Source organism: Patiria miniata, unplaced genomic scaffold (assembly GCF_015706575.1).
Source record: "Patiria miniata isolate m_02_andy unplaced genomic scaffold, ASM1570657v1 HiC_scaffold_13, whole genome shotgun sequence".
Classification (NCBI taxonomy): Eukaryota; Metazoa; Echinodermata; class Asteroidea; order Valvatida; family Asterinidae; genus Patiria; species Patiria miniata.
In genome coordinates this window covers 9,465,707-9,487,327 of record NW_024037051.1, presented here as the reverse complement: position 1 = coordinate 9,487,327, position 21,621 = coordinate 9,465,707, and the positions used below count along the sequence as shown (strand labels likewise).

The 21,621-nt window shown below is 40.8% G+C and overlaps 1 protein-coding gene across 1 annotated transcript; it reads left to right on the top strand.

Moving 5' to 3' along the window:
* Positions 1 to 1,254: 1,254 nt before the first annotated feature.
* LOC119721216 (ras-related and estrogen-regulated growth inhibitor-like) lies at positions 1,255 to 18,092 on the top strand. The gene is made up of 5 exons (XM_038191171.1): positions 1,255 to 2,514; positions 11,761 to 11,817; positions 12,469 to 12,542; positions 12,922 to 13,126; positions 16,948 to 18,092. The coding sequence occupies exons 1-5, from the start codon at positions 2,418 to 2,420 to the stop codon at positions 17,133 to 17,135; spliced, it is 621 nt and encodes a 206-aa protein (XP_038047099.1). The 5' UTR covers positions 1,255 to 2,417; the 3' UTR covers positions 17,136 to 18,092.
* Positions 18,093 to 21,621: the final 3,529 nt, after the last annotated feature.

The following is a 21,621-nucleotide window of genomic DNA, read 5'->3' as shown; positions in this document are numbered from 1 at the left end:
GCCGGATCGTTTATTTTTCACCAACTTCTCGTTGATACAAATATACGCCAGTGAAATAGTGCGTTTAAGGAGGGGGAATTTTGTTACTATTTAGTTTGTTCAAGGATTGTACACACTGTCGTAGAATGTGATGGACATACATATTAGAAAGTTTTATTTCTAATGTATAGTCCATATTTCGAACCATATTGTGTTCATTATTACAATTGAATTATCAGTCCCCGGAAGGTCAAAGTCAAGCAATAATAAAATGAGACGTTTTGCATTCACGGCGTCCGTATGAACACTCTATTGATTCATTTCATGAGCGCACATACATGACAAGAAATGCAGACAATGTCCAAAGGTGGTGATGTCATAGGACGTAGTGATGACGTCAAATGAGGGGAAATTAGTATTTTAAAACTTACATTATCTCCTGAAAGTGACGCACGGCCTTTATATTTGGCAGATCAGAGTTAACCTTATCCTGATATAAATTTAGTCCTGTTTTTATACAATTGACCTTTACTTCCGGGGTAGCTGGAAGTTCAAAATTAAATGCTTGTAACAAGCCTCATAATCGTTGCAAATCTGGATAGAACCTTGCTTTTGAGAGAGGTTTGTCTTTTGAACGTTAGATTTGGGGACAGCATCACTTAAAGCCCTCTAGCGACAAATTAAAAATAAGGCATTTATTGCCATCAGAGAGCCATTCCACGAAAAAATGTTATGAAAATGCTAATGATTAAATATTGTGATTTATGAAGATTCTACATGTGATAAAGTGGTGACACATTAACGAATTGAAGCCAGCAATCAGGTATGCAATTCATGTCAACACATACTTTTGAATGAACAGTGACAAAATGCATTTTTCAACTGAGTATACACTTTGGAACAACTTGCCCGAATACCTCGCGTTTGTAAATACAAACGCTTACGGCCGTCCAGTTTTCAATCGAGTTCATTTTTTCGAACAACATTGCGTTTATTATTATAATTGAAACAGTTGTCTTGCTTTTACAATTGTTGTTAATGGGGAGATTTTAACCACCGAGTGAGCGAAATATGTGATGAAATATATAAACAGCATCGCACAAAAAAAATGTGCAAGAGCAAGATTTTGCATTAAGATAAATAGAGTTGCTCACTGCCTATTGAACAACCCAGATACTAAACTCATTCAGACCGGGAATCGAATCGCGTTTGTCATTGGTCGACGGCCACAATTGGGTGATTGCATCGCACGCGACCGCTTCACAGCGTCTTCGCTTCAAAACAGTTCAGTAACCACAGTTCGGGAAGACGGGTCTTGTTATTAACGTGAAGCAACCCCGCTGATGAAACCAAGGGCGAAACGTGAATCTTGTGTGGGCTCATCTCAAAAAGAAAGAGAGAGAGAAAAAAAGGCCGGGACAACTGCTGGGATGATTTGAATAAGAAGCAGACGGTCCAATTCATTGTACACCCTTCAGATGATTGCTTCTTTCAAACGGATGTATTTTTCAGTGCGAGCTAGCACAGTTGACGGCACGGCGTACAAAGAAGACGGCGACACGGACTGAGACTGAGCAAATATCTTGGGGATGATTCCCGGATGAGCCACAACTCTGTGTGGAGAGGACTGATCTATTGCGAGGGACGCTTGGTTGACCACAGAGCAATGGACGAACCGACTCCAAACTGATTGCACGGAATTTGCTATATGGATTATTTTATCAGCAGTTTGTCTGCAGGATCAAGAATGCATCATCGGCATTTGGCGTTTTCCCGCCTTCGAGCCTGTTCCCGGTCGCGGCCGCTCTCTGTGTAAGACTTATCGGGAGCGAGTTAAGACACATGCGGCAAGATATTAGATGGGCCGGGCCTAATGGGTTTTGCATCCCACATTGCCGGAGCCTACGGGCAGTCATTTACACACTTTTATAGTATCGGCCATGTGCTCAACCCGATCACTTTAAAACGCGGTACATACAGTGCAGTTACACAAGAAGTTACCGTATTGCTAACTGCATGATCACTAGTATCGAGCGAAGTTCCTTGTTTCGCGTCGGTTAGAAGAAGTGTATACGTAGACCTATACGATGTGAAATGTGCTCAAGTCGAATATTATAAGCATCGAACAGTACTACCAACAGAGTAAAGTCAGCGACCTTTGTTCTGCGAACGCGCTACTTATATATATATTTACTTGGTCGCGGAGGAAGTAGACAGTTATTTCTCTAAGTACATTTCCACATGTCGCAAAGCTAGTATCAGCATGACAAATTGCACGATTGCCTTAGTGTGGACACGCTTGTGGAAACAAATACTGTGACATTTTCGCGTCATTTGGACAGCTTGACTGAGGGGAGTTTTGGCACTGCCGTTCATTGGTTGAGTGGGTGTGCATATCTGGACGAATTCAACCAATCGGGGACCGCCAGGAACTTAAGATGAGCACGTCCAGCCCCTTTGGCAGACGGAAGAAAAGTGGGTCACAGACGGAGGTCAAGATCGCTGTGACTGGAGTGAGTGGTGTCGGGAAGAGTGGTGAGTTCATTTAATAGGGGTCTATACCCGATGTTCCCCAATTAATACGTGTTCCCCAATACCTATGCTATATTCCCCAAAATCCTTAGGGTTAGGGAACAATGCTATAGAGAACATAAGTATGCACCCCATTTAATATGCAGCAGTAATGATAAAGCATAGAACATTACACCGTGCGTTGACCATTGAATCGCCCTTTTAATTACAATCAAGTTGTCGACTTAAAGTTTGTTGCTTCGAAATTGCGTACGCGGTCCGTATGACAAAAAAAACAGGACAAATATTTTGATTGATTGGATTCTAAATCACTTTAGAAGCTATGCAGAGATTCGGCCAGCTAATATGTTCAACTTCAAAGCAATAAAATCCCAAAATCTCAGCTTGTATAAGTGTTGGTATAATTAATTTATGTGGTTTCTCCAACCATTTGAGACAGAAGATCGACAGTTTAGATTTGCCCCCCCCCCACGCTAAAATAACATTGTTTGTACATGATATGAACAGCTACGTTGCATACACACCATACACTTCGCGAAATTCAGTGCCTGACTGTTTCTAAGCACACAAGGCGTCCGACATTCCGTCATTTTATGGAAAGTCTCATTGTGTTCGGGTCACGAAGAGTTCGAGTGACTCATGCGATCACCTGCTAAGATCGAACAGGCGAAGTTCTTGAAGAAGAGAAGACAACAAAGTGTGGCAAGTGAAGAGTCGATCCTTACGGGGAAAGTACGCTGTGTGTGCCGTTCTGTTCTGGCTTTTTTTGCGGATAAGGATAGCCAAAATTAGCCATGAATCGTGCGCGTCAATGATTTTGTTGAAGAGCGGAGACAGTATTATCTAACACGTTTTAAGGGCCTTTCACACCAGTGCTTCACTTTTAAGGAAGCTATCCTTATTTTAAGGACATTTCAAAGTCCTATGGACATTTCAAAGGAAATGAAAAATGTAAGGACATTTCAAGGAAAAGGCAAAATCTGAAGGGGGGGGTCTGCGGAACGCAGATATATGCTCATGATTGCTAACAATGCATTAGGTGTATCCTCCAGAAACTGAGGCCCCTCTAAAGTACACCCCCCCCCCCCGTAGAAATTGATAGACAGAGCACATAAGCAAGTACGATTTAGGCCTACACATTCGCCCGAAAATCTCCAACATTAGGGGCTTTTGATTGCTAATTTACCGTATGCTAAATGTCTTGGTCAAAATAAATCCTCGTATTCGTAACGTATTACACTCGATGAAAAAATCTCGAAAAGTCTTGTTTGCTTACCTCAGACACAGCAGCTTAAACGTACATACGTGCCTATAGTTATTCTTCTGTAGCTATTTAAGCGAAATAAAACAAAAACATGTTTAGCGTCCCCGCCCGCTTCTTTTTTTGGAGGCCGCCTCCTTTTTTTTAAATGATAATTTTTCAATAGTGACATCATTTAGGCATCTTTATCTGTTGCATCTAGCCCATATAAAGCTGTTATATCATTTCCTGAGTCCAGTGGCGGCCATAAAAAAAACTGGCGGCCATCTCGAAAAAAAGCCCGGTCGGGCGGCCATTTTGGAGGGGGAAGAAAAGGGCCTACCGCGATCCTTTTTTACAAAAAGGCAGGACGCTAAACATGTTTCTTTTTATTGCGCCATATTAAGGCGATCAAATTATGAGCCCACGCTGTCAAGGTTTACCAATTCACTGTTAGACATAAGTTCTCAGTCAATATAGAGAAATTTAGCACGTTTTTGAAGAAACTGTTTCAAAAAGCAGTTCAACTTTTAGTGACCAAAAAAGTTTAAACCCCGCAAATCGTTACATTTTAAAGGTTTAGTTAGGCCAAAAAAAAAGTCTCCGGTTTCTGTTATGCGCGCGCGTCGCCGTAGCCATGCGCGTCGGCAAAATGAAAAAGTTTTTTTTTCAATACAAGATGATGTCTCAAAACCGCCAAACTCACTGGTTTGACTGGAATCCTGCTGCTGCACACTTTTAACGTGTTTTTAGATGGGGTTATGAACGAGAATAAGCTTTATGTGGCCTCTCTGGACTCCCATATATTTGCACTAAGTTTAGTCGGGCACCATTTGCAGTCATTTGAAGCCAAAAAAAAAAAAAAAAACAGGTAAAAAAAAAAAAAAGCCGCGTCGCCGCACCACTTTTGGGGCAAGCTCCATACCAGAAACCGGAGACTTTTTTTTTTGGCCTTATGTGGACGTTTATATTCCGCTTGATAAAGATCTTTTCAACTATCAGGAATCGCGTTTTAAATCCAAAAAGGGCGCACTCCGGTCGATAGTGCTCGTTTAATAGGTTCAATCTTAAAACTGATTGGAAAAAGAATCAGAACGATTTGCATCCATCTCACACTTTTTTTTAACATTAACCCTAACTTCAGCTAAAAGTACAAACAAACTACCGAGTAGTTACCTGTAGTATTCATTTCTTTAGTGTGCACAACGCATGTAAGGCCAAATAGAAAAAAAAACATGTTCAGCGTCCTGCCTTTTTTGAAAACAAAAGGAAGGAGGAGGCCCTTCTTTCCCCTCCAAAATGGCCGCCCGACCGGGCTATTTTTCAAGATGGCCGCCAGCTTTTCGTTTTAAATGGCCGCCACTTGGACTCAGGAAATGACATACCAGCTTTATATGGGCTAGATGCAACAGACAAAGAGGTCAAAATGATGTTACTGTTTAAAATTAATCTCTTTTTTTTCGTTTAAAAAAAAGGAGGCGGTCTCCAAAAAAGAAGCGGGCAGGGACGCTAAACATGTGTTTTTTTATTTGGCCTAATATTCTGTGGTATTTCGTACGTTGTCTACAGTGATCACTGGCAGTGTACCATTTGCCCACAGTTTTAAATATACTTTCCAGACTTGTTTCCCATCAAACAATAAAATCTTGTCAAAAATTCAGAGCGATCCGACACCACACTCCGTGAGGAATACATGTACATATACACGTGCACGTAATTACCGTATAAAGAAAATTCCTGCCAAGGCCAGGTGGCACCATATTCAGCAAGAATGCAATCCGATGAAATAATTCGCGCTAGGTAGTTTTGTTTCCCCAAGGGAGGGTGGTAAATGGCGAAGGGTTGACGTACGCGATACCACCCGGCTGCAGCACCGGGACAAACCCGGTGCGCCCGTACCGTAGAACTCATCTCCTTCCCCCGTCCGTGCAGCTGTCCAAAGTTGAAGACCTTCCTGGGGTCAGCAAGAGTGCGCGGTGGAGGCTAACATCAAGATTGTAAATCTTTCTCCTTTTTTGATCAGGCAATTTCATTCGTCGTAAAGGTTGCTTTAAAATTAATTGTATTCAATCGTGATGGTTATAAAACTCTGTTGGTAGACACACGAACATAAAACTTGTGTTTTTTTTGTAGTAATGGTATAGCCTTTTAGGCCTAAGGTATTTTTTTTCGCATTACAATTTATGAATTCCTTCAACAGTAGCATAATTGGTTTCATCTACGCTTTACTTTTCTCTCCGATTCGACATTTGATTCATTTGATGACATCCATGAAGTTGGGGCACAGATAGGGGAAATATTTGGGAGAACTGAGCCTTTGATGATATAGGAATGGCATTTGCACACCTAGTATTGCTCACAAGTTGTCACAAACTCTTGCATAATTATATGTGTCCCCAAAATCCAGCCAGGCACGTCTGTGGTCACGTCAGACCATGGAGGAATAATTCCTCCATGGTCAGACGCATCATCACTTAGCAGACGCACTTGTGTGAACTTCGACTGTCTGCACCAAATATCACTGATTAATCATTGATATCTGCTGTGACAAATTAATGTCATGCATTGTAGTCAAGCCTTTGGGTTTTTTTTAAGGGGATTCTCACCAAACGAAGTGCTGATGACGTAAAGAGATATCCCCTTTATATAGAGAGCATCTGAAAAGGACATCACAGCAATAGGGTCAATGTTGTAACCTTCAGGTGCTGATGGGGAAAAGTGAACGTGGCACTGAAAGCACTCTTTTACAAATTAAATTCGAAAATTGTTTCTAATTCGTTACATTAAAGTGACGTTCTTTTGTTGTTTCTCACACTTAAAGATAGGAATTGAGCTTGGAAAAAAGTGCTTAAGCGCCGGTTATAGGCTTCTCTGAAAAAAAATAACGAATTAGAATGAGACATAACATAACACAACACTAGGACTTTCATTAAATTTTCAAAATCTCCGTAAAGATTAATTTATCTGATCATAAGTTCGGAAAAGGTTTCATTAAGATGTAATGAAGTAAATTTATCAACTGTTTTTTTCTCTTAATCTTGAGAAATGACTAGAAATCTAGTCGCTACGAAACACACGCATCAATCATGTTTAGCTTTTAGCTTTTCGATCGCTCCTGATTTTCTAATCAATAATTCCGACTAGAAAATAACCAGGGTATTTGAATTGGTTTTCAGTTGCACCCGGCTGACCCTAAATGTCTGAGGTAAATTTACTATTTCCTGCGGCTTCAATATTAAAAAACTTGTGTGCGAATGGAATAGTGGACGAGGATTGAGAAATTGGAAGAAATGAGAGAGGGTACTGATGTGAGGTAAATATTTTCATTCTGAAAAGTAAAGAGGCTGTATGAAACCTTCGGCACGCTGTACTAGGGGAATCAAGGGCACCCCCACCCCCTCCCCAAGGAAAATTTTAAAATCTACGATGCTTTTTCCTGCATTCTAAGGTAGGGCCTAATTGTGAATAGATTTGAGGAACTTTACCATTTCATTTACTACCTCTGGCCCCATTTTACTGGAATCATAACAGTTAGTCACACGGCGGGGGGGGGGGGGATGCAACCCCCGTAACCCCGCCCCTCCCTAGATCCGCTACTGGAATCATGCACACCTTCAATAAATTTCTCTGAAAACAGAACACCAAAAGGCTGCAATAAAACAAAGGAACACGCAAGAACAGCAAACTGCAGAGAGAAACAGTGACCAAAATGGATAATAATTACTCAGGAGAAGATTGTTTCTTAAGCGACAAGAATATTATGGCCATAAAAACTGGTGAGATGTGACAAGATGATGAGCTGTCCCTGTAGTAACTTCTCCTAGCGCGGTGGATGTAATATAGCAGAGCGACATTAATAACGTGTAGTGAGAAGGGTGTGAAAATTAATTCGGTTGTAATTCGCCTTGGAGGAGGAATTAATACGACCGACGTCTACGCACGTATTACATACTGCACGGTCAATGAACTGCAACTGCGGACGTGTCCGTGTTGACTTCCACATAAAATGCAGCAGAAATAATTCTGCGAAATTATGTGTCTAATATCTGTTTGGCACAGTGGTTTTAATTGATGGCTGCATATTTAAACATAAAGACGATATAGCTATGACCTTAAAAGTAAACATGGCTCTTTGGGATATTTTCAACCACTGTGGTTTATTGTTACTCAAATCGTCGTCTCGGAAATTTGTGGGGTTGGAATCCCAAACCCCGGCTCTTCGTGGTTGAAAAGCATGCGTATTGCCCAATTGCAGACAGGCAGTTCTCATGGGAGCGAGGTTGATCAATCTGTGGTTCCGTTAATGACTATACGTTGAGTGAGTTCGCGTGGCCCACACATTCAGCGGGGAGTTCTGTACTTTCTGTGAAACTGGTCGCCCCCCGGCTAATAGGATTTTGATGTTCATGTCATTTCTATCACACACTTTTCACACTTCATATCTCTCTCTACTCTCGCTTTGTCAATCCAATCGACGATTTCCCTAGGGTCGGCTAGTGGGCGGCATACCCAGCATATCCCATGCATTTAAATAAGGGCGAATCGCTTTCACGCTGATCCCCGTGCATTATTTATGACGGGGGAGGCGTTTGTTTGCTTGCGATGGGTACCAGCGAATGTCGTGACAGTCCGCCCTTAATTGGATGGGTTCTGCGTGGGATATCGTGATTTTTTAGGAGCAGTTGGGAAGAACGATACATCAAAATGAGCGAGGAATGATGACCCCACAGCGACGTGTGGGTGGGAGATGACGGATGTGAGGCTTTGGTGACATCACCCAGGGGAGGTTTGCCTCTTGACCGATAGTTGACCTCGCGGAATTAATTTTGGCCGCAGATTTCGAACTCTGCATCATTTTGCACTTGCTCCAAGGATTGTGCTGTTAATTACAATAACCATATCTGGCTCGCTATCCAGACAAGTGAATATGACGGTCCTTGGAATTTTTTCCCCCTAACCATAAAGTACAGAGCAGGAGTGTTAACTTGTTTTTTTTTACATCATCTCACAGCTCAGATCTAAGCTGTGCAAAGATATAGGTTCCATTGAAATATAGGCCTATATATGCGTGTGAAGACATCCTGGCATAGCAAACAGGCCAATTTAGCCCATTTGGATTAAGCTTGTGGTGATTATCATCTTTATTTTTGGACATAATAGGTTTGATGGTAGCGTTTATGAAACTGTCAAACTGACAAATATAGGTAGACTGACTGACAGACAGACAGACAGACCAACATGCATCACGGTGGTATTCATTACTCAGAAATGCTATACAAGGACCCTAACTTCGCCTGCAGCTGCACGCACGATTTTCCTTATGTTCCTTTTTGAAATACCGCATGTAATAGCCCCGCATATATACGTCACAGTTTCATCTCAAGGAATGCTTTGGATTCGCCCGAAATGAAACCGTAATTGAGACCCGTGACAAGCCATCGAATCAATCATGACTTCACCTTCTGGTCAAATTAAACCAGAGATGCATGTACTTTCTGGTATGTTTTTTACCGCCCATCATTCCCACACCATCATTGTGTTGTCCCTGCTGAAAATGAGCTGGAGGGGAATTATGATCCGCCGTATATAATCTGATCGAGCACAAGAATCCCAAGTCCTTATCAAAACGTTCTTCATGGCAAGGTCCGCCGGATCATTAATTCGAGGCCCCATGCCACGCACTGCAGACATCGCATGGATGTCATTTTCATGACTAAAGTGCAGTTGTCAAAATAATTCACTCACTCTCAACACAATCGAGTCAGCCCCACTGCGTACAGTCGTGTGATAACATGATATGACATCCCAATGCAATAATGTTCATTGACTGTCAGTTTGGACGGATGAGACATCGGGAAAGACAGCTGCAAAGATTAAGAAGCTGGTTGAGAACATCCGAAGAACTTGTGGTCTGGGACCACACTGCTCGGTCTAGATAAATCCGAATCGGTTGGGGCCGGCGAGCGAGCAGAGCTCGAGTCAAGTTGAGTAAATTGCATGCTAGCTGAGCCGAGTCGAGCCGAACTTAGCCGAGCTGGCCACGCACCGAGCCGGGATGAGCCGATCGCGAAATCAGAATCCGAGATGGAGTCTGACGGTAATTGGAACTGACATACGATGGTTATTGGTACATACTGCAGTTTAATCAGCACGGGGTTATCATATACGCAAACCTGATCAGCCATGTGGTTTCAATAGTGATTTTTTTTTTTACAAGAGAGAAAAAAAACCTGTTTAGTGGGGGGGGGGGGGGGGGGGAACGGGTCTCCACATTTTTTGTCTGTCCGTAAAATTACTATTTTAATGGTGGGTAGGGGTGCTAAGTTATGGGTGCGAAGTGGGGTTTCATTTAAAAACAAATACAGTTGGTTAACTGTTGCCGGGAGGGGGCAGGTTGCCACCCACAACACTGCTCTACTAGACCCCTCCCCGTAACAATGGATCCCTGCAGTATAATTATGCCACAAAACGCATGTTCGCTGCATCAAGAAAGACACACTCTGTAATGAGAATAAGAGAAATAAAGAGCATTTTTTTCCAGGCCCAAGACCAGATTTTCGCTTCTAATGTCTATTACCTTTCACCATCATAGATTCATACAAATAACAGACTCACGCCTTAACGTTTAAAACAAATTTATTGTAAAGCTATAATCGAGTTGTTGAGGTCATGCTTTCAGTCTAGGCGCCGTAGTTTAAGGACACGCACTGTGTCTTAATGTAATTACTGCCAACAATTAGAGTCAAGTTATCCGGAGTACAAGTCGTGAAAGGCTTTTCTATGCCCCAGGACGTACGACCCTCAAACGGCGAACACGTTATTGAATAAAAATGAATTGATCACAACAGACACTGAGGCCATTACCATGAATTAGATAAGCACAGATAATTTTCTATACAACCTGTGTGTACGTCTGCTGAGCCAAAATTGATTAACAGCCCAAAAATCATGAAATATTTATTGCTTTTTAGTTCCAAGCTGATTTTTGGCTAAGCAGAAATTATGTTTTTTAGAAGCGCGGGGCGAAAACAAACTTGCCGACAGACCACTTCTTGAAATGTCATCCAGCCGCCGCAAAATCGAACATTATTAAACCAAGTTTGCATAATCACATGAAAAAAACAACACACCGCGGAAGACAAAGCAGTGCTGGAGATTATAAATATATAGATGACGTTATAAATTAGGAATTTTCGTTTACTGGCCTCGCGGCGTGGGATGTAGGTCGTGAATAGTCGGCTTGAGGTAATCGTTAATCGAGACATAGTTTGTAACATTTTGCTTTCATTTTAAGCGGCGAGAATTTGGAAAGTGTTGTGAAGTGGCCCAAAATATTTAAAAGAAAGAAAGGCACATATACATAAGCTCAAGTGGGTATTCCTTAACACACAACTCATTTTTTTGTTTTCCTTTTCTTTCTGTTCAGTTTTTTTCGGTAACTGTTGTTTTGGGAGTTTTGTACACCTTTCAAGTTGGTTCTGTATCATTGCGCTCGTAAGGTCACTAGGAAATGCCTTAACCTCGCACTCTTCTGTAAAGAGTGAAAATCACTCGAAGTTGCCCCCTGTAGACCGTTATCGTGTAGCGGCCATCTTGATTTTACTCATTCAAGTCAACGTAACCAAAGCAAGGCGGGAAGGAAAAAAAATAGTCTGTTTCTCTTTGCGCAAAGAAATTATCATTCCGTAAAGTTATTGGATACAGGGAAAATTACTGAAATGGTGGCAACAAGATAAAGGTATGGCTCTTTAAAAAGAGTGGAAGTTAATTCGATTCCTGAATGTTGTCAGAGGAATTTATAAGACGTCAACGAATAGTTAAGGAGGTCCATCAAAGTTTGAAATGAAATATTAATTTAAGACGAAATTGATTTTATCAAATATTGAAATTGCTCAATTTTAACCCCAAACGCTTTAAAATATATAGCCAGGGAAACATGTAGTTCATTAAAGCAGGTGATGACAGATTTTCGTTAATTGTCTTTTTTTCTGTGTTTTCTTTCCTGTCAGCTGTTACGGTGCGCTTTCTGACCAAGCGCTTCATCGGTGAATATGGACACGAACCAGGTACGGCATGCCCACCAAACTAGTAATGAGTTCAGAAAAGGGGAATTAAGAACATAGACCTTCATGGTTTATAATAAGTGTTATTAGGAGTTACTTTTTTTATAGCAAAATCACGTAGGGCATTGTGCACAGTGGCGTAAATTCGTGTCGGCGAGTCGGGGATGGAGGAATGACCATACGACCAAATCCTAAAATTTCCCGGACATGTTAATTCGAAAGGGGCCGGGATGGGGGGGGGGGGGCAGGATACCGCATAACAATAGGGGGCGCCTTCATGTTATTTATACTATTTGTTATACTATTTGGTCTCCGTTACAAGCTATTTAAAAAAGAAACACATGAAGAAACATTATATCGAAACAAAGTTTCATCAGTATTTTTCAGTTGTAAACATTTTGTTTCCGTTTTAGATTTTTCTTCTAGTGTCATCTAACCAATCAATATATTTTAAAGAACATATTTCCGGCTATTTCTTTTTTGTGTTTAAATCAGGTGCATATTTATTTGCTCATCTCTATGACTTCGGGCTCCGTGCTAGGAACGAGCAACGCTTCTGGGGTTTGTAATGTACTAAGTACCCAATGCACTGGACCTATTGCTCAGGTCTTAAAAGCAACACCTGATGATTGGTTTTTTTGTGTATCTCTCCAGAAACCAAATACCACCACCAATGTAAGATAGATGGAGACATAGTACTGATGGAGATTCTAGATACTGGACACGAGGTAGGACCTGCTTAATCACAGCTGTAAAGTTCATGTATGTACATAGGTCTTACATCCATCATAAGTCTTACAACAAAATTAGAGCTCATGTGCCGTATTACTGGGTTTTTTCTCCTTTGGGTGGAAAAATTCACTGAGAGCATACAGCGGGGAAACGATATTTTAGCTCCCTTTCAACTCACCTCAAAAGTGAGATAAAATGCTTTGTATTGTTTAACACTACGACCAAGTTCATTGAGTGGCCCCTTCAGAAAAAGATACCCTACAGATTTCCCCCTAAATTGAAATAAGTTGGACCCTAGGTTTTTTTCACTTGCTTTCCGCATTATCCTGTACAACCTTTTCATCCCCACCCCACCCACCATCCCCATTTCTTCAGAATGTCCTTACGGACGATGTCTTACAGTGGGCGGATGGTCTACTTCTCATCTACTCCATCACGGACATGAGGAGCATCGATGCCCTGCGTCGAGCCAGGAACATCTTGGAAGAGAGCCGAAATTCCAAGACGGTACCGGTAGCGTTTACGGTGGTTGCAAACAAGGCGGATCTGCTGCATCTACGCAAAGTTGACACCATGGAAGGCTAGAAATACTTTTCATCTAATTTTCCCTTTACCCTAACTCCCTAGGGGTGTGCAAAATCATATTAAAATTGGAGGATTCAGGACTGTTAGGGGTTTAAAGAGTTGGAAGTCGTACATTTTCTGCATGATGCTGGAATACAGTTCAATTATCATGCTGCATTTCAATATTTCGTTTTGCCTTTCACGTAATTTTATGAGAGCTATAATAATCAGTAATGTCCCCGAGGGCTAAAAAGTGTGATAAGTGTACATTTTATTTACTTAAAATGTATGTTGAGTCTAAGATACTCCGTTTAAGTATTTTGTGTTGACATGTTGCGCAACATACATGTACCTTTTGTGTAGCGCCCTCGGCGGTTCTGCCTTGTTAAATTATTTTCGTGGGCTTCGTCATTACCCTTGTCATGCGAGGACCTGACAACAAGTAGTTTGTCTTCGTCTTGCAGGATCGGAATAAATCGCCGAGAGAAGCCAATGGGCCTTATTCACGAGTCGGCCATATTGGATTGAAAGTTAGGTAAAATCTTCATTTTTGGAACTTGCGAAGAGAAATGAAAGCAAGTTCATTGATAATAAATTCCAGTCTGCTTCAATGAATAATTCAAAATTTGTAATTAAACATTCCCTAATGTTTAAAGACATATTTTAAAAAAAAAATGACAGTAAAATAAGGCTGCATTGTGCCTGCATAAATAGGCTGGCGCCATCCCATTACACAGTTAACAAATAATGAAATACACTCAGGGAACTCGACAAAAATGGCCAACTCGTGAATAAGGCCCATTTGCCGCTTTCTCAAATATTGTCTGTTTAAAACGACCCTTTACATACAAAAAAAATCACAAGCGTATTTGGTTGGGACGGGAGCCAGTGCATGCCTCTTTAACCGTTCGAATCAGGAACCGCAATCGAAACCAGCAATATTAAAATCTACATCTCCTCGACACACAAAAATTGTAAAAAGTAGGTTATGCCTCTTGGGCACGCACCACCCATCGCGGAATAAATCAAACAACTTTTCATCTCTGAAAAAAATCGATGAAGTACGTCAGTCTCAAAAAGTTTGCACGCCATAGATATCTCGTCCTGTTGTTTATGCAGCTTGGTGTGCTGAATAATTAAGTACTGTGGAGAAAGGAAAAGGTCAAGAGTGATCCGTGGATCTCAACAATTTTATCGAGGCAATATTGTCACGAAGCGGATGACATAAATCAGTCCTACAAAGTAAATACTGCTTCCAGAAAGTAAACATTGATTCTATTTCATTTACATATAAACAAAATCATGGGATTTATTTTGGACAGATGCATAATTTATTGGGCACCAGTTTAATGGAAAAATGCATTTATATGCACTTTCATTTTCCTTACAATTTAAGGCAAGTTTTAGCCGGTGCTTTGAAACAAAGAGAGGAGGATTTCTTCATGCGTGTGCTGCGAAAGACTCTCTTGGGGCATTACAAGTTACAAACACAGACATCACCACTGTTGGATGATCTCAAATAAGGCTAATGGGACGCGTGATGTGGACTGCTTCCTTTCCGGTCAAGTAAATAAGACGGCTTATGTGTTATGTAGACTATAAAGCCTACACTAATTTCATCCTTGCGAAGAATCGAGTTGGAGCTTTACTCAGGAAGAAAGAGTAGCAAATGTATTGACGAATCCAGCATGATTTCGTTCACTGAGGCCCCCTTCAATGGCGCAAGCACTGTGCCAGATTTTGCACAAAGCTAATGCCTCCGTGGGGGATTATCTGAACAACAGCTAGCGCGAAGATTTCGCCATTGAAGGGGGTGGGCATCCGTGAAAGAAATGTTAACATGGCGGATTATTCTGTAGGACTGCGTCTATCCTGGCGACGCCAGTGCCCCAAATTTAAGACCATGACTACCCAAAGAATGAGTCAAAGGATGCATGCATTCCCGTTCTCTCATGGAATACATCATACAGTGGATGTTGTTTTCGTGCATGCACCGCGCACGTGCACCACACAGCGAAGCAAGGGGCATCTTAGTTCTTTGAAATCCTCGTCACTTCTTGAGCAGGACACTGATAAACGAACTGCTATTTGATACACCATATCCGCTGCCCTATTGAACCATGACGGCGATATCACAGGTACAATATAATCTGCATGGAAACCAAATTGAAAGTCTGTTCTTGAATTGGGCTTCAGGAAAAGGCCTCTATCGTTTCCCTCCCGAACAGTAACCAGACGTTTTGAACAGATGGGAGGGATAAAAAAAAATTGGCAAAATATCAGTGTGTCTAAATTTAGCCCTTCGTCAAATCGCCAAGCTATTTTTGGCCCGTTCTTGACAAATAACTTCGCTTTGACGGGGTCGCTCTAATTGTGATATCTAAGTACGTGCGCCGGACACGGCTTTCAAAGAAATCTTAGGCGTTGCAACAAGCCTCCGCGGATGTTTCGTGACCGAGTTGTTCTCAAACGGGGTTTGGGATTTAATAGTGATCTGTGTTTTTTTGTTTTTAATCAGACTTGTCCTGGATGCACTTCTTCATTAACAGCAAAGAATGAAAGAAGAGGGATATGATATATTGTTGTATCATGTCAGCGTTCGCCGATAGCTTGACTTGGAATCACGACCCACAAAATAGCCGTTCATCTGCACATATAATAACACAACAATTTATTGACGTGACGAGGATACATAATATTTATCGCCCGAGGCAAGGTATTCTTACAATCTGTCAGCCGTGGACGGATGTTCTTCGATTCAAGTGCCAACTTGACACATTACAACTGGCGCAAGTTCACAGTGCCACGCGTTATTTACTTCACTCGCTCCCTTGAGCTCTCAACATGGGTGTTGATTGCTGCATTTTTTTAAACTCTCTCTCAGTTTACTTATTACTAGGTCAATTTGGTTTTTAAATGGTCCATGAAGTAAATTTCTTTGGAACATATTGTTTTGTGCAACTTTCTTCTCCTCCTAAACGTATGAAAACTGTTTGACATCCCTTTTTGGTTGATTTATTGAAAAGTGCACTTTTTAAAATTTGTTTTTAATTGGCCATGCTTTTCCGGACAACTCAGGGCGCTGTTGCTGTGTGGTCATTTCAGGAAGACACTGTTCAGTTTAGGGGTTTTCTGTTCAAAGTGTGAACCCAAAATTTGCTCATTGAAATTATTTTTGAGAACAGTTTGCTCATTGGCTTACTGCCAAGTACTGACGCAACAACGAATCACCAAAGAAAAGAAAATTTATGACAGCGAAATATCCCAAATTCTGGAAACTTTTGGTGCTGAATAATCTGTAATATTTAGGTTCCTCTCTGAAATGACATCACACTTCTCCATGAATATGGAAATTCGCATTAGCATAAAAACCAAAAAGCACCAAAAATACCCTTGAAAATGGCAAAACAAAAATAGAAAATAGGGTTAATGGGACGCAAACGTGTATTTCAAGGATTGCATTAAAAAAATTGCATGGCCCTTTAAGAAAAGTAGGATGGATTTTAATACCAAAGAAAGTAAAATGTGTCGACCATACATGTATACGGACAATCTACACAATATTCCAGATAAATACTTCTCTATAGTATGAAGAATAAATCTATAATATGAAATCCTTGGTTCCTTTGACAGATGGTTAAGGGGGTCAAAGTCTCTCTGGATTAAGAAAGGAATCGTATTACATGAAAAAAATTAATATTTTAAAGGCCATGAACTTTTCAATAACATATAAAGAGTGTATATCCACGGCCACACAGGTTGCAATTCCTGAAGAGGGATTGATTGATTAAACGGATTTAAAAATTTCTCCACTTTCTTTCTTCTTTTTTTTCACAGGTGAACGATTATCCAAAGACATGGGATGCTCGTTCGTCGAGCTCTCGGCATCGGAGAATTACGACAAGATAGCCGACGTCTTCCACGAACTTTACCGAGAGATCCGAATGTACAAATTCGGCACGCGGTCGACGCTCTTCGGCAGAATGTTCGGCCATACTCGGGACAAAAAGACGATGACATTATAAGAGAGTTTAGCACCATCTAGATCAATTCATCTGTACGTTTGAGATGCCTTAAAATACAAGGGATATGTTTGTTCCCTACTGTCAGAGGAACAAACTGCATTTTCTTCCAAAACATGAGCCCACAAGAAGACTAACGGGCGTACAAGTACATGTACCGAAATGATGCCACCGCAGTATTTCATACGAATTTCCATAAGCAGCCAGTCTCACCATGGTGTTCGGCAATCAACGGAAATCTGATGGCTCAAACCGGATATAGAATCAACGATAATAGCATCTCCGGCTAAAGACAAACTCCCAGCAAGGTTTACTCGTCAAAGTTTGGAAATGATGATGCTTCATTTGTAGAAACTGTTCGAGTATGAAATAGGTCTTCAAATCGTTTTGCGAGAAGAAAGCAAAACAAGGTTTAGTGCTCACTGATACATGTATATCTTTTTCTTTTTTATTGGTTCGCGCCAGTATGTGCCGACTTTTGCCTGCATTCACCATCGACCACCATAGCAAAATACCTTTTTTCAGCCGCCATATTTGAGGTGTGTTTGTCATGTTAATTCATTAACAATGAATGCACAAGATGTTTAATCATGCGTATCGCTGTTGAACAAAAGCACACACCTCTAAGATGGCTGCAGTGCAAAAGATCGGTACAGTCAGAGTATCCTTGAAATCCGGAATTGTAAGAAACTGTCACGTATTTCATACTGAACTTTAAATCGTAGCAACATTTCGTTTCGGAAATGAATTTTAAAAAAAGGATTCAAACACGGAGGTAGGGGCTCCAGAAAAAGCCGACGTTGGTTTGTTGAGACCCTTGAGGGATGTAATTACTGTTTAATTAACAAATTACGGTCGCAGAATAATTTCTGCTTTCACGAAAATCGGTGCTATATAGTACTGAACTCCTCCCTTTTCAGTAGCACCAGTAATTTAAGAAATAAACAAGAGTTCAAACAAGGTTTTTTTCCGCGTGTCTTCTTCAAAGATCGACCAATGATGACGTGAGAATAGGGTGATGGTTCAGATTGTGTGCACAGCCTAATATATCGCATATCACAACCGATTTTCACTTGAAGGTGCATGCATTCCCTTTAAAAATGGTCAGTTTCTTGGATCACAGAATTGGCGTAAAGGTTGTACAAATCACCCTCCAGATGGAAAATGTTGCAAACGAGAGATTGAGTCATTACAAAAAAGCCTGTCACTGACCTGCTGAAGCCTACGTTTTGTTTTTGTATAAAACGTGGGAGTATAAGTAGTTCAATACCGGCAAACTCATCTTTAATTGAATGATGTCAGCAACCTGCACTGTTGGGCAAAAGGAGTTGATTATTCGACCAACGATGGGCGAATAGTTAACACGTTCAAATTTTGGGCAAAATTGCCTATACATATTTATTGCGTTGTTTATACTTTGCCCAACGAATTTTTTGCCCAATATTTTTACAGTGTGATAGGGCGCCATCTTGTGGTAATATCGCACGACTTATGTATGTGCAGTACCTGTGTATCATGATTTTCTTCTACTGATAACACCTAATGTGATGGGAAGAAAGGAAGAGTGAAGGGGCCTTACAATAGGCAGCAAGTGTGATTTTTTTGTCAGTGTTGGGACTGGATGGGGAACAACGGCTTGGAATATTCACAAAGTGTGAGGGTTTAGAGCTGGGGAGGGTTGTGGCTAGACGCCACAATACTCTGGGGAAACTGTTCAATTATGTCGCGCAAAACGCAGCTGGACTGGTGTAGTGTGAATTTAGGACCATGAAATACTGATTTGCTGGTTGTATTGCGCATGCCTACGTTTGGAATGAGAACGTTCAACCAATGAAACGTTCAAAGGCATCGGATTTCATGGGAGTCCAAATGTCATGTGACACTGAAAAAAAATGTTTAAGACCAGCCAGCCATGTCTTTATTATCCGTTTAAGACCGGCCACGTGACGGGTTCTCGACCAATAGGAATGGGAAAACTGTATCATGTATTTATGAATAATGATTTATGAATGATAATAAATATGTGCTTGGTCGGTATTAACGCTCTGTTTAAGACCGGTTGGAGTCTGGAGTGCTAATAGTTACCTTCGGCTTCGTCTCGGGTAATTATCACCCATCCAGACTCCGACCGGTCTTAATTAGAGTTTTTAATACCTCCCAACCACACATTTTATTCCGTTATTCAAACAAGACTGTGCGCTGTAGTCCCAAACCAGGTCGGTAGTCTCCCAGCCAATTTTTTTTTATTTCACGAGTGACAGTATACGTCAGTCGGGGAGTCAATCAAGTCAGTCAGTCAGTGAGATAGGTATAAAAAATACAAGAATGGCTCTCTGTGAACAGCAAAACAGGGGAAAATATTGTGATTCATGTCGTGGGAAAAGTGGCATAGAGGGAAACTTATAGACGCATTTGAAAAAATCAACAACTTTCACCATCAGCTTGGTCAACATCCATAAAATGTTTAATATATAACTGTGTGTCGACCAGTGCTTATGTAGCGCGCCCTCTATTGGAAGAAATGGATGAGAAAGTACTGAGTGTCCTTACACTGCATTATATTAAATTCATTCTTTCACGGTTGCTGTCAATTTTCAAGATTCTTGTATCTTATTATTTAAAATTGTTTCTTGCGCACCAATTGTGTATTCTGGCAAGAGCTGTAATGTTCAAGTTCCTTTCTATTTGGTTAACAGTGGAGGAGCTATACACGTTAAAGTGGAGTCATCTGCATACATAAACAGATTGCAATTTTGAGGGATGCAAGTTCGCAGATCACTGGAGTAAATGATGAATAAGCGTGAACCTAAGATTGACCCCTTCGGAACATCAACGTTTAGTGGTAGGACCTTTGATATGTTGCCTACGATATATTAACAGACTGACTACGACCACTTAGGTACGACGTAAACCAATTGATTAAATAAGTTGACATAAACAGCTTTTTATATTAAAAGAGCAGGATTTCGGAGGGATTTTAAAATGGGATGGCGTCTTATATAGATCAGCGAATTAGTAAAATGTGACTTTTTTTAAGAGAAACTATGGAGCTTTCAGGAGCTAGCAATTGTAAAACTCAGCGAGTGTTGCTAAAATTCGTGTTCTATGCTCAAGTGAACAACTGCACTCCATAATGTTTTTTATTGTCATCGTCTCTGCTGCTTTACAAGCGGAATCTGTAGAGATAAAAGAAATATATTTAATACATGTATATTACATTTTTGTTCACATTTGAAGCGCTACCCAACTATCGGATTGAGAAGATATGTCACCAAAAATTGAAAATTAATAAACGAAAAATACATCTAAATGCCTTTTGCTACATTACCTCAAGAATTAGTAAAGACTTGCTCTACAAGCAGGGTCTTCAGTCCTTCCGACGGTCTTCCTCCCTGCTTCCAGTTCCTTGGGATTCAGAAGTGATCGTATCTTCGTCCAGAATGACATCTCATCTTGCAGACCGTCATCTCTGCCAGAAGATTAGAAGGAACACATGTAAAAAAAAAAATGTGTGCGGGACTATTACGTGCCTGTTGCTCTTCTTTTTTATTTGTGGGTTTGTGAAGTTGTTAAGTGATTATTATATCACATTAAATTTATTTTCCTCTTTAGTTATCGTATTTTGAGAAAAAAAAACGATATCATTAATCGCAGACACAACGAGCAGAACAACTTGAAACGTCCTTAGCCATTTTTCGACAGGAACATTACATAAATATTTTTACCTGGGAAATCAGTAATGGGATGCCCGGCAAGCAGGTCATCAGTCTTCCGGCGTTCCTCCTCCCTGCTTCCGGTTCCTCCGTGTCATCAGCTCCTGACATGAGCACTGGTCCTCCTAATCTAATTGCAAGTTGCTGAAATTAAAAAAGTCTTCCTAGCGAGGCTAGGTTATGTTACTACAAAGTACAATGGTTTTCAGATCAAATGTGACCGGTGCTGTGGTGTAGAGAGAAGTAAAAAAGTATAATAATGGTCCTTACCTGACCACTATAAAAGATAATCATAGGAAAAGGGAAACTTAGTTGAGGTCCACGCTATGATCTCTAGGCCTAACTGATGCAAAGTATCTTACATACAGACGGTGAACATAATTCAATTGGTGGCCCTTACCTGACCACTGTAATGGATTCAACTGTTGAGAAAGAAAGTTTATTTGTTTATTCTAAAAAGATAATTTGGCCTGCTGGTCGCGAAGATGATATCCCAGTATGGACAAAGCAACGCGCATCGGTTCACAGGGAAACAACATTCACATTGCCGACCAGCTGTGATCGGACTCATCAGAATTGAAAAGTAACATCGATAAAAACCTCCAATGGTTGTTAAAAAAAAAAACAATTGATGAACATTGTTTCACCCTATAAATTCAGGCTATACACTTTAACAGCGCGAAGGTGTTTCCGGCGTATTAGGTTTCATTACGCCTATTTGACACAATGGCCCTAACATAAAAGGCAATTATCGATCTTTGCGAATCGGATATTAT